Source organism: Silene latifolia, chromosome 11 (assembly GCF_048544455.1).
Source record: "Silene latifolia isolate original U9 population chromosome 11, ASM4854445v1, whole genome shotgun sequence".
Lineage (NCBI taxonomy): Eukaryota > Viridiplantae > Streptophyta > Magnoliopsida > Caryophyllales > Caryophyllaceae > Silene > Silene latifolia.
Genome location: NC_133536.1, coordinates 121,856,248 through 121,869,755, shown reverse-complemented (window position 1 = coordinate 121,869,755; position 13,508 = coordinate 121,856,248). Strand labels below are relative to the sequence as shown.

The window sequence follows — 13,508 nt, the reverse complement described above, 5'->3', positions numbered from 1 at the left end:
GTCCTTTGGGTTTCTGGTGACTCCAGCTGCAATACGGCCTTAATCTGCTCGGTGATGGCTTCTATTCCCCTTTGAGTTACAATGTAGCCTAAGAACTTGCCGGAGGAAACTCCAAAGGTGCATTTAGATGGGTTTAGATTCATTTTGTATTCCCCGAGGGTGCTGAATGTTTCTACCAGATGCTGCATGTGATTCGTAGCTTTCTCTGACTTCACCACCATATCGTCAATATACACCTCCATGGTTCTTCCTATTTGTTCTTTAAACATCCGGTTAACCAGCCTTTGATAAGTGGACCCTGCATTTTTCAGGCCGAAGGGCATGACGTTGTAGCAGTATATTCCTCTTTCAGACATGAACGTTGTCTTCTCTTGATCTGCTGGATCCATCTTGATTTGATTGTAACCACTCCAAACATCTAGGAATGTCAACATTTCATGTCCAACTATCGCATCCACCATTGCGTCAATGTGTGGTAGTGGGAAGGGGTCCTTGGGACATGGTTTGTTGAGGTCGGTGAAGTCCACGCATACTCTTCATTTCCCATTCTTCTTGGGTACCACCACCATGTTTGACAGCCACTCTGGATACTTCACCTCTCTTATCTTATTTGTTGTTAGCAGGTTGTCTACCTCCTGGTTGATCACCTTATTCCTTTCAGCTGCGAACTTTCTCCGTCTCTGCTGGATGGGCTTGCATCCTAGGTCCACGCTGAGTTTGTGTGTTATGATAGATGGATCTATTCCTATCATGTCATCATGGGACCATGCGAAACAATCCATGTTGGCTTGTAAGAATTTTATTAGGTGCTGCCTAAGATCTCCGGTGCACTCGGCCCCAATTAGCACGGTCCTTTCTGGATGCAGCTTGTCCAGGTTGATCTGATCTAGCTCCTCGGCTGGGGGCTCAATGTATTCGTCCTGGACATGCTGCTTCTGTAATTGCTATGCTGGAGGGTTGGCAGTGCACTTTAGTGCCTTCTTGTAGCAACCTCTAGCTTCCTCCTGATCTCCTCGGATTGTCTCTACTCCCCATGGCGTGGGGAATTTTATGCATTGATGATATGTTGAGGGGACTGATTTTATCATATGCAGCCATGGTCTTCCAAGAAAAACATTGTAGGTAGATGGTTCATCTATGACCAGGTACCTTACCTGTTTGTTGACTCCTCCCGCATAGGTTGGGATCACTATTTGGCCCAATTAGTTGGCTGTCTCTCCACTGAACCCTACCAGCGGGATGGTCTTATTTTGTAAATCCTTCTCGCTGAATCCCATGCTTTCAATGGTTTTTAGCATGATTAGGTTGATTGAGCTGCTAGTATCTACCAGAACCTTTCTAACTGTGCAATTCGCCATTGATAGTGTTATGATAAGTGCGTCATGATGTTCTTGATTATTATGTACGTCCTCTTCGTCGAAAGCAATAGCAGGCAGGTTGCTGTGAGAGATCCTGCAGGAAGTTTCTGGTCTGTCTCCCTTAGTCTCAGTAGCATGCCTTTTGGCTGCTGAATATGTTAATCCACTTAGGTCTGAGCCGCATGTCATCACTTTTATTATTTTGGTGCATGTAGGTGGCGTTGCAGGCTTTACGGAGCCTACTATATCCTGCTGCTTGCCCCTACGTGGTAATAGGTGGCTTAGTTCCCCTTGCTCATATAGACGCCTGATCTCCCTGTGCAGCATGTACAATCTTCCGTTTTATGCCCGACGTCATAATGGAACTCACATTTTTTTCTTACTGTCTATTCACCATGCCTGTACTTCTACTGGTGGCCTGGGCCACCTTACCCCATCCCCCATCTCTATGAATGCTTTCAGGATTCCTACGATGCCAGTTGTGAATCCGTATTCTGCCAGTGTGGGGATTTGCTGGTTCTCTTCTCTGTTGTCAATTCTGTTGACTCCCCTACCATATGGCTTGTATCTTCCATCCTTCTTGCAAGTGGGTTACTTTCTACTTGACTTTTCCATGGCTGATGTGCTGGATACGCTTGGCGTGCTGGCTCTGGCTAGGATATTTTCCGCCAATCTGATCGCGGCTGCTGCCTCTTCCTGCACCGCTTCAAAGCTATGACAAGGGTGCATAGTTAACTACTTATACAGGTCAAATTCATGGTGCATGCCTCTTCTGAAGGCTTCTACCGCTGTTGACATGTCACATTCTCGTACTGCCACCTTCTCATTATTAAATCTAGTGTTTTATTCTCCAGTGGTCTCGCTTGCTCCTTGAACAATTCTGTACAGGTCGCCTGCATGCTTTTGTGGCTTCCGGCTGCTCGCGAATTGCTGAGTGAATGTATTTACCAGGTTGGCGAATGTGGATATTGATATGTTGGGTAAGTTCACGAGCCATCGGAGTGCTGGTCCCGACAGTGTGGATCCAAACCCCTTGCACATACAAGCCTCTTTCACGTGCCCTAGAGCTGTCACCGTCATAATTTTTTGCTTGTATTAGCTTACGTGATCAAAAGGATCTGTTGTGCCATCGAAGAGAGGCATGTTCGAATTGGTGAACCCCTTTGGCATGGCGACAACAGATATCGTATCCACGAATGGCGAGTCAGCGTAGCTGTCGGGTGCAGCTTTCTCGAGCGGAGGTGGCAGTCCTGGGACCTTACTTATCATCTCTCTCAGTTCTAGACACTTCTGGTTGGTTAGGCTTCCTGAGTTCGAGCCACGCCTATCTGCTTCCTGCTGATCTAGGGTACTGCTTCCAGGTCTGTGCTCCTGAGGATTCTGATGTGGCATGGTACGTAATGGTTTTGAAGTCACGAGCGTTCCCTGATGCCAGCTTACCTACGGGCTACCTGTGGATCCTACACCGGGTGTTTGGTTAGTTATCACGAGGTTACCAACTGGGATGTTACCTGGATGTACTTCCACGCGACTGGCAGCTTGCCAGCTGTCTGGTGTGAGGTATCCAAGTCCCTGTGGGGTTATCCTTTCTCTTGTTGGTACTGCTATCAGATCTAATCTTGTTACCAGTTCGGTTGGTATTTGTCGAAGCTCACTTCGGCTGCCTGATGCCCCCTGGGTAAGATCCACTACTGGGCTTGACCTTCACTCCCCGCGCTTGCTGGTGTGCTGGAGTGTTGCTTCAGAATGTCTATTTGTGCCTAGAGTTCCCTGTTCCTCGTCCTTGCCTCAGCTTCTCCCTTTCTCTGGTCTTCCCGCATATCTTCCATGACTTCTGAATATTTTCCATGCCACTAAGCAGGGTTTGTGTTGGACTCGACGGTGGAGTAAGGCCTGAACTTGTTGTGGTCCTGTCTGATCTGGGTTGTGCCGCCATAGCTGGAGGTTTAGGTGGCAGAGTGACTTTTGTCACGGATATGCTTCTTGACGGGTGTCCGGGGGCCTGAGTTTGTGCCGCTGATGCTGGGTTTTGAATAGGGTTTGGCGGTATCAACGGCTGACCGCTCCCTGACACGGTTGCTGATGTTTGCTTGTCCATTATGTGTCTGAGTAATTAACGATTGACGACCACAATGCCCCACGGTGGGTGCCAAACTGTTTTGGTAATTTTCTACCGAATTAGGTTAAGCGAGGTCAATGCGGTCTTACTCGTTGTATGTTGAATGGATATTTGTGTTTAATGCAAAGTAAAGGAATTAACTATGTAAATAAAGGTTGACACGTGAGATTTGGTGACGCAGAAAATCCAATATGGGAAACGACCGCGGGAAGGGACGGTACCCTTCCAAGGATTGCACTAGCTGTTAATATGAGGATGAGTACAAAGGAGACGGAATGTAAACCTAGCTAGCATAATGTGTTACGTATGTATGAGAGATCTTGAATGCCTTTGTTCTTTGTTTCCTCGGCTATTAATAGGGTAAGAACCCTAGACGTGTCCTACTCCGTTTATGGTAAGCAATATTAGTCCTACCATACTTCTTTCCATAAATTAAACCTCTTCCGCTAATCTCCCTGAAATCTCCTTGAAATCTCCCTGAATTCTCCTTGATGATTCTTCAATGCGCGGGCTCTTTCTGTTAACGAGCCTCTTGCAATTGCCCAGCTTCCACGGCCCAGCTCTTTAGACGAAATCAAATGGGCCTACTCCCTACTAGGCCAAGGTGCGGATTTTGGCCCCAACAATTACCACGGTTGCTTGTCTTGAATCAATCTTAAATCCTTTAATCATTTTTGAAATATTTCCACTTATCAATAAATCCATACCTCCTAATGCTCTTGCATCATTAAGTTTTAAGAAATTTTTCATAAGGTGTTAAATTTTAAAAAGTACAACATTAAATGGTGTTTTCATCAATTGATCCTAAAATATACTAATCATAAGTAAATTGTACTTACAAATTATTAAGGAACTAATGAAAACTACTCTCAATTTCGAGCTTTTTCGGAAAAACATACTTTTATACCCGAACATGACCAAGAGAAATATCGCGTGTTGGATTAACAAGTAAGTTAGTTGATATGGTTAGAGAGATGAATTCTCCCTCAAGAAATCCCCGAAAAACTCAAAAACACGTTTTAATTTCTTCGCTTTTCAGCTTGTTTCCATGGCTAAAACTCGCGCTCGTAATAAGCAAGTTCCATCAGATGATACTGGTGACCTTACAGAAACGACTGGGGAGGGAACACTCACAGACGAAGTTACAAATGAAGTGGTGATGCCGGATAATTCACTGGACTTGACGAATTCTGGTACTAATATAAGTGCTATTGTTGGTCAATTGCTGAACCTTACTGTGTTATTGGATAAACCGGTGGATACAACTACTCCTCCTGCAGCAGGTATTGATATTCCATCTAGTTCGACTATTCCATCTTTGGTAACTGATTTAGGTATTGGAACTAAATCTTGGAGTACAATAGCAAAACCAAAACAGGGAATGAGTTTACATTTTTGTGATACCAGTGCTGATACTAAAACGGTTGTAGTAGAGGAGGATGATGTAATCGATGAAATCAAATTTTGGCAAAACACATTAATGGGGAATTTTCTGGGTTCTAAACCGAAAATTAAGGAAGTGGATGAATATGTTCTGAAATACTGGAAGAATACTGATAGACCTATTGTGCAATATTATAAAAAAGGCTGGTATACCTTTCGATTTCTTTCTGAACGCGATATGAATGAGATTCTTAAAGGAGGTCCTTGGAACATGGGTACCAGTACGCTGGTTTTAAAACAATGGACACCTACTTTTTCCAAAGAAATGGATTCAGTATCCACAGTCCCAACATGGGTATTGTTTCTTGATTTGGATCCTTTTATGTGGTCAGAGAAGGTGTTGAGTAAAATGGCTAGTGTCGCAGGGAAGCCCCTCTTCGCTGATCCGCCCACTACATACAAGTCTAAGCTTTCCGTTGCTCGTGTCCCGGTGGAAGTAGATGTAGCAGGTGACCTGCCTACTGCTGTGCAACTTCATTCACCTTATCATGGGGAAACCACACAGCGGATTATATATGAGTGGCTGCCACATTATTGCCACTGTTGTAGAAAATTGGGACACACAAAGGAGAAATGCAAATTTACTAAACTGAACAATAAGATTGATGCACTGAAGTCAAAAAAAGTGACACAGATTTACAAACCAGTCCAACACTCAGAAACTCAGGACTCAGGAAGTAACTTGTTAGGCCATAGCTCCCTGAAATTAGGAGAGGGGTCTGTTTCTGGTGACGTGGTAACAGACTCAGAATGTCCTGAACTAGGTTCATCTCCCACTGATTCAAAGGTAGTTCTTCTTCCTAATGATGTAGGGACAGGTTCAGGATGCAAAGTGCTAGGTCCAACGAGTTCTGCTGCTGTTGTGACAGGTGATCAGACTGAGGAAGCATTGGTTGTAAGGAGGCATGAACACTCTGGTATCTCTATACATAATTCTTATTCAGTGCTGCATACTGAGGGGGATATGGAAGAGGGACGGCAAGTGGAGGATAATGGAGAACCACCTGATCCTGGTAAATGATCATCTCATCTTGGAACATTAGAGGTTTTAATGACCCAATAAAGCAGGGGGAAGTTAGGGGTTATTTGCAATTGAATAAAATTGAGGTGTTTGGTCTGTTGGAAACTAGAGTTAGAATAAATAATTCTACTGCTATTATTAGGCAATTTCCTTCCTATAGTATCTTGAATAATTATTCTCATCATTATAATGGGAGAATTTAGGTTTTTTTGAATAAAGGATTGGTGACTCTTCTTTCTTCTATAGTGCATGAATAATTGATACATGTTGAACTCTTGCATCATGTATCCAACAAAACTCTTTATGTTACTTTTATATATGGGAGTAATGATGCCAGTGAAAGGGAAAGTTTATGGGATGAGTTGAGGCAGATTGCATCTACTGTCTTAGATTTGATAATCTTAGGGGATTTCAATATTGTTAGGGCTATGGAGGAGAGGATTGGCCTTAATCCACCTTCATTAACTAAGATTCTTGCATTTAATCAATGTCTATTGGATAATAATTTGGATGATGTTCAGCGCTTTGGTTGTGAACACACTTGGACTAACAAGAGAGATGTGGAGGCTAGAGTTTGATCCAACCTGGATAGAGTGCTCACTAACCCATCTTGGCTGGTGCAGTACCCTCATACTCAGGTGATAATTCTGCCATCTGGGATTTCAGACCACTCACCACTTTTGGTTCAGATAAAAGAAGCTTACCAGATTAAAAACAAATTCAGCTACTTAAATTACTGGGAAGAGCACAAGGATTATGGTAATATTGTTGCTCAAGCGCGGGATATGTCAATAAGGGGTAATGCTATGTTTAAGCTGTTTGCCAAGTCAAAGAATGTAAGGAAACAGTTAATAGGCCTTCACAAGACAAGTTACTCAGGGTTATCTATCAAGGTTAGACAAGCAAAACATGACTTGGATGAATGCCAAAAGCAAGTTCAGGGGGCTCCTCTGGACCCTCACCTTCTCGAGAAAGAGAAAGTCTTATTGGATACATAATGGAGGTTAAGACAAACTCAGAGGAGAAGTTTGATTCAGAGGGCTATGATCCAGAGTATTAAATATCAGGATGCCCCCAACAGTTATTTCTTTGCAAAAATAGCTGTAAGAAGGAATCAAAGTATTATTAGTAAAATCAATGATAGAGGAGGAAATCTAAGGGAAGGAATTACTGAGGTTAATGCTGCGTTTGTGGATTATTATCAATGCCTCTTGGGTGGAAGAGTGGAAATTATTGATTTGCCTATTGAGTATATAGAGGGACCAAGGATACAGGAATCAAACTGGCCACAGTTGTGTAGACCAGTGGAAGAAATGGACATTAAAAAAGCATTGTTCTCAATTGATTCCAATAACAGTCCGGGACAGGATGGTTTCTCTTCTTAGTTCTTTAAGACTTCCTGGCATGTCATTAAAAGAGATTTTTGCGATTCTGTTACTACTTTCTTCAGAACTGGCGCAATGTCACCACAAGCTAACACTATTCTTTTAGCTTTGATTCCTAAGAACCACGTGGTTACATCTGTGCTGGACTTCAGACCTTTGGCCTGTTGTACAGTTTTTTACAAGACTGCGAGCAAAATTCTTTGTATTAGGTTTAAACCCTTACTACAAAGTATAGTATGGAAGGAGCAAGGTGCTTTTGTGGAAGGGAGATGTATCTTTGAAAACATCATGCTCACGCAGTCTCTAATTAAAGGATATGGACAGAACGGGATTTCACCTAGGTGCCTCATTAAAGTGGATAAGCACTCGATTCACTCTAATGGGATTTTATAGTAAAGATGCTACAAATCTTTAACTTTCCTCCTCAGTTCCAAAAGTGGTTGATGGGCTGCAAAACTTCTACCTGGTTTAGCATAAAGATCAATGGAGATTGTACTGGGTACTTTAAAGGGGCAAGTGGTGTGAGACACGGGGATCCCCTATCTCCTTTCATATTTGTCCTGAGTATGGAGATTTTGTAAAGCCTTCTTAGAAAAATTCACAGCAAGCATCATTAGTTATCACCCCAAATGTGGGAAAATTGGGCTTAATCATCTCATCTTTGCAGATGATTTGATGATTTTCGTTAGGGGGGATCCTCCTTTTGTTCAAGCAGTGGCAGATTCATTGCATTCTTTTGCAAAAATGTCTAGATTAGAAGCAAATCCAGACAAGACCAATATATATATGGGAGGGATAAGGGAGGAAATTATGCAAAGTATTTTGAGTAATACAGGATACACAGATATTTAGGGGTGCCATTGAATGAGGGGAAGCTAAACAAGGATATGTTTGTTACCCTTCTTAACAAGATACACAGTGCTTTACATAACTGGTCAACTCATAGAATTTCTTATGCAGGGAAGATCAGTTTGATAAACACTGTTATTTTAGGGATGGAACAATACTGGTGTGTAACCCTGCTGATACCAAAAGGAGTTTTAAACCTCATCACGAAATTTTGCAAGAACTTTTTGTGGAATTCGGAGGAAGGTCAAAGGAAGTTGGTAATGAAAAGCTGGTCATCTTGCTGCGTTCCACATACTGAAGGAGGCTATGATATTAAGGAAGTCTTGTCATGGAACAAAAGCATTATAATTGAATGGTTATGGGCAATTGACAATAACTCTGACAGCTTGTGGTCTATCTGGAATCAGGTGTATAATATTAAGTCTGCTAACTTTTGGACTATGCCAATCAGAGCTTACCATTCAGAAAGTTGGAGGAGTATTCTGATTGTGAGGAATGATTTGATAGCCAGAGCAGGTAGTCTGGAAACAACAAGGAGGATACTAAGCAACTGTACTAAGGGGGGCAGGTTGAAACTCATCTTGATATATGATCATTTTAGAGAAAAAGCACTGAGGATAAGCGGGTATAGAGGAGTGTGGCAGAGAGCAGTTTTACCTAAACACAGTTTTATAATGGTACTTGCAATGCAAGGACGATTAGCTACTATTGATAAACTTAATCAGAAGGGGACCTGCCTAGTGAATCAGTGTATTATGTGTAAGGCAGCAAATGAGACACACACTCATCTGTTCTTCAAATGCTCCTTTAATGCGGCTGTTTGGAAGGGAGTGTTGCAGTGGCTGGCTATGCAAGATAGAACACTGGATATGAGAAGGGAATTGCGTTGGATTACAAACAGAAGGGTGAGGAGAGATTGGAAGCCTCACTGGTACTCTAGCTGTCTAAATGCCGCAGTCTATAGTCTTTGGGAAGAAAGGAATACAAGGATTTTTCGAGGTATATATCATAGCATCGAATATATTATCAAACGTATACAATATATAGTAGGTGTCCGACTTATTTTTGCAACTCACCCATCTTATGAGGATGAGATAGTAGAGAGTCTTCATTGCTAATTATTGGTTATACTTTTGTAAGATTGGCCTGTTTTATTCCCGAATGGATGAATAATATGGCTTGCTTTTCTTGCAAAAAAAAAGAAAAGAAATATCGCGTTTTTTTTTTTTTTTACATAATCACATTTTCAAATTTAAGTATTTATATATATAGGTTCCTAAGTTCTTATTTACACCATTAGAAGAGGGGAGGTGGATGGTTTAAATTGAAAGAAAAAAAACACACTTAACACTAATCAATTACATAAGCACTCATTAATTGACTTTCTCTCTCTAGTTTTTATTTAATGACTTTTAGCGCTGATTAATGACTTTTGAATATCTGAGATTTATAAGTGTAACTCTGAGTTATAAAGTGTAACTTTGACCTTTTAAGACGAATTTGTATATAAAAAATTGATTTATACATTTTTTGCATTTTACAAGTGTACCTCTGAGTTGTAAAAGTGTAATTTTGATTTTTTTTAAGTTGATTTTGTATATAAAAATTTGAATTTATACAGTTTTAGCATTTTACAAGTGCAACTCTGAGTTGTAAAAGTATAACTTTGATTTTTTAAAGTCGATTTTGCATATAAAAAATTGAATTTTTACTATTTTAACATTTTACAAGTGTAACTCTGAGTTGTAAAATTGTAACTTTGATTTTTTAAGGTGGAATTTGAATATAAAAAAATTGAATTTTTACAATTTTAACATTCTACAAGTGTAACTTTGTTGCTTTACGAGTGTAACTCAGGTATTTTGAGAGTGTAACTTTGATTTTTTTTAGGCGGTTTATGAATAAAAATTAAAATTTATACAATTTTAACTTTTTAAAAGTGTTACTTTTATGATTTACGAGTGTAACTCTACTATTTAAAGAGTGTAAGTTTGATTTTTTAAGACGGTTTTGTCTATAAAAATTTGAATTTATACAATTTTAACACTTTAAAAGTGTAACTTTGGTCCTTTATGAGTGTAATTGTGGTCCTTATGAGTAGATCTAAGATTAAAATCAACAAATTATTTAAAATCTATTTAGTAGATCTAACATTAAAATAAAAGGATCTCACCAAAAAAACGAGAGGATCTTTAGAATAAGAATACGAGATTTGAAAAAATATAAAACAAGACGATATTTAGAATAAGAAATCTAAACATTAAAAAAAAAGACAAAAAAAAGCGACATACAACAACGACACAACACAACAAATGTAACACCCGCGAATGTCTCATTTTGACATTTTTAATTTATTTAACCATTCAATTACCTTATTTTATATTTTTAAATTAGTTAATTTAATTCATTTTATTTTAAACATGATTTTTATAAAATTAATATTTTAAAGCTTAAATTATATAAAAATATCTATATTCAGTCGGATAGTAATAATAGGATAATAATGATAATATCAATAATAGTAAGGTTCTGTCTTAAGTTATACTAGATTTAAGACGCTTTTTCGTCTAGAAAACGACCGTCACATTTCTCTTGATAAGACTACGTTTAATCTGGACCAATCTCTTGTCGACAACACACCACTCACTTTACACTTTATACTTTAAATAATCGTTTTCCTTTTTTTTTCCCTCAACCACACACTATCACCCGTCCCCATTTTCCCGTGGAGCTTTCTACTTTTCGAACAAAGATGCAGCAAGCACAGTATACAACTCAAACAATAAAACACCATTTTTGCCACCTTCAACCTCCGTTTTCTCCCTCGTTTCCAAACCTTTTTCCTCGATTTTTGCACCATTAGCTTCCCCTCTCCATCCTTCACCTTTCTAGGTAAGAAAGTTTCAGTTTTGTTGAGATTTCGAAAATGCCATCTTAAGACAAACTCGGTTTTGTGACTCAAACAACCCAATTTATTTCTTCTAGTTGAAGAGCTTGAAGAACTGGAGGGAGGCTTGTACTTTTAGATGATTCACTCGGAGGTTTAAGAAGCTAAGGTAACGGTGATAGGTTAATGGACATAATGTCGAAATTGTATCCGTATATGTTGTGTTTAGCTCTTATATACTATAAAGTTTGAACCTTTAATCATTTTTTTTATATGTATGGAACGTGTGGTTTGTATGGAGGATTCCGTCTTATTATTACTTGGGATTCCGTCTTAATTTGTTGTTGGAAGTGGCTGTTTTGGGACGGCTATACGAGTCTTGGCTGAGCGGAATTTGTGTTAGTTATTCGTAGCTGATTGGGTTTGATAGACTGGCAGTTTCTGTAACACTATTTTCACTGGCCTTTTTAGTTTTGTTGTGGGTTGGATCTTATTATTTAGCTGTTTGAAATCAGGGGCTGCTTGCGGGTTTTGACGCTGTTTTGGGTATCATCTTTGGTCCGGTTTATGTAGTGTTATGGGCAGTCGAAATGGAGGTATTAAAAGTTGAAATTGAGACGGATACATGTTGAGTTTTGGAGACGGGTTGTATGCATTTCTTGGACTGTTTTGTGATGGCGAAAGGGTGGTAGAAATGGGTTGTTTAGTCAGCCGTAACAGGGTGTTTGTGGGGCTGGTTGTTGGCTGTTTGGCAGCCGTAGGAGAAGGGTTGAGCAAGCTAGTTATAGGTTGGTTATGGGCACGGTTTACACGATTTTGTATGGTCTGTTTTGGGACATTCAAGTATGATTTTAGTGGCAGAGATGGGTAGTTTGTTGATTGTCAATTATTTTTGTACCCTTAGATCAATAACCATGAGCTTACCTACGTGAAGATCAAGACTTTGTGCCTATTGCCGGGAATAGAAGATTTGTTCAACCTTTTGGAGAATGCTACTACTTCATCGAAGATATTCCTCCTTCTTTGTGTACCTTGCCTTATTCTTTACCTCTTCGTGCCTATTCTTCTTCTAAACTCTCTTTTTTTTACCTTGGAAACTACTCTTGTACCCTCCCAGCTTGTCCTTTGTTCCTTGCTTATCCTCCCTTGATGCCTTGTAGATAGTTCTCTTTCTTTTGTGGAATGTTAACCTTGGTTGAAAAATTTTACTTTTGAGGAGATTGTTTATGGTTGACCCATAACCCTAGTTTTGAGAGGTTGTGATGTTAGAAAGACTTAGGTAGGGTGATGAGACATACTTAGTGATTCTTATACCTAGTTCCTTGATAAAGTGAGTATAATTGATTGGTGGATTCTGTGTGTTAAGTGTGAGTTGCCTATGATACTAATGTTATAAAACTTGGCTTCGTTATTTATGTTTAGGATTTGTAAGGTTTGGTACATTGAGCGTTGTTACTTTAGATGTGAACATGTGGTGAAGTCTATGATGTGAGTTTGGAAAGTGATACCTTTAGGATGTTGGTAACCATACATAGATTGGTGTCACCTTTTGACGTTTTTTGGGTATGAGTATAGCTTTCTTATTAGTGTTGATCTTGTTTTAGGGAAGTCGTTTTGGATGTTTAATGATTGGGAATTGTTGAATCACAAGCGTAGTGAAGTACCTTGTTTCATTGAATAGCTTAGATGTAGAGTAGCGTAAGCTATCTTGAGGAATCCTTGGAAGTAATGTGGATGTGAGATTGATTTTTATTAGGAAGTTTTCAGAACCATTTAGGTTGATGTTGTTATTTGAGATTTGAGTATCTGGCGTATCCTTGTTGTCTAATTTCCCTTTTTCTGTGACCCTAAGCGTTACCGTTCATGCTTCTCTTCCTCGCTTCGTCGTACTCCTCCTTTAAGTTTGATGCTGGTAACTTATAAAAACTATATCTTTTACATCCTTGTTGACCTTACTTCGACTCTTACCCCTAGAAAGTTCGTCATAACTCTTTTGTTGGTTAAGTTTGGATTCTCTTAGCGTACTTTTTATTTATGTCGTCTAAGTTGTTTTTCAATTCGTACAATTTCTAAACAATTCAAGCTACCATTTTTGGTTCGTTGTTAAGAGTTTATGTTACTTTTACAAAACTTTAACTATTTTAAAGGTTTGAAAATAAAAATTTTATTCAGTTCCCTTTTTGTTCTTTGAGTATAGACTTCTTTATCATGATTTTTGATTGCTAAACCCGAGTTGCTTTTAATTTTGCTCAATTTCTAACCAGCTTTGATCCATTTATGATTTATTTGTCAAAGTGTGATGTTATATTTTCAAGAATTTGACTCCTTTTCTAGTTTAAAAGTGAAACTTTTTTTTTTTTTGGCTTTTGCAAAGGAAAATTTGAGTGGATTGCCATTTTCATTTGGTTTTAACATTGACGGGATATTAGGACTCGTTATTCAAGGC

At 39.3% G+C, this 13,508-nt stretch overlaps 2 protein-coding genes across 2 annotated transcripts; both read left to right on the top strand.

Annotated features, from left to right (window-relative positions):
• The first annotated feature begins 4,525 nt into the window (after window positions 1-4,525).
• On the top strand, window positions 4,526-7,326 carry LOC141613909 (uncharacterized). The gene is made up of 4 exons (XM_074432651.1): window positions 4,526-5,933; window positions 6,347-6,513; window positions 6,565-6,921; window positions 7,009-7,326. Exons 1-4 carry the CDS (start codon window positions 4,526-4,528, stop codon window positions 7,324-7,326), a joined length of 2,250 nt encoding a protein of 749 aa, XP_074288752.1.
• A 75-nt stretch (window positions 7,327-7,401) lies between these two features.
• Window positions 7,402-9,831, top strand: LOC141613907 (uncharacterized). Its single transcript, XM_074432650.1, has 3 exons — window positions 7,402-7,597; window positions 8,287-9,174; window positions 9,797-9,831. The coding sequence occupies exons 1-3, from the start codon at window positions 7,402-7,404 to the stop codon at window positions 9,829-9,831; spliced, it is 1,119 nt and encodes a 372-aa protein (XP_074288751.1).
• The last annotated feature ends 3,677 nt before the right edge of the window (window positions 9,832-13,508 follow it).

Coding starts and splice junctions, on each gene's coding strand:
- LOC141613909 (XM_074432651.1), top strand. CDS start 4,526: ATGGCTAAAACTCGCGCTCGTAATAAGCAAGTTCCATCAGATGATACT. Junction 5,934..6,346: donor TGGAGAACCACCTGATCCTG/GTAAATGATCAT, acceptor TGATAATCTTAG/GGGATTTCAATATTGTTAGG. Junction 6,922..7,008: donor ACCTTCTCGAGAAAGAGAAA/GTCTTATTGGAT, acceptor ATTAAATATCAG/GATGCCCCCAACAGTTATTT.
- LOC141613907 (XM_074432650.1), top strand. CDS start 7,402: ATGTCACCACAAGCTAACACTATTCTTTTAGCTTTGATTCCTAAGAAC. Junction 7,598..8,286: donor TGCTTTTGTGGAAGGGAGAT/GTATCTTTGAAA, acceptor TTTCTTATGCAG/GGAAGATCAGTTTGATAAAC. Junction 9,175..9,796: donor GAATACAAGGATTTTTCGAG/GTATATATCATA, acceptor GAATTTATACAG/TTTTAGCATTTTACAAGTGC.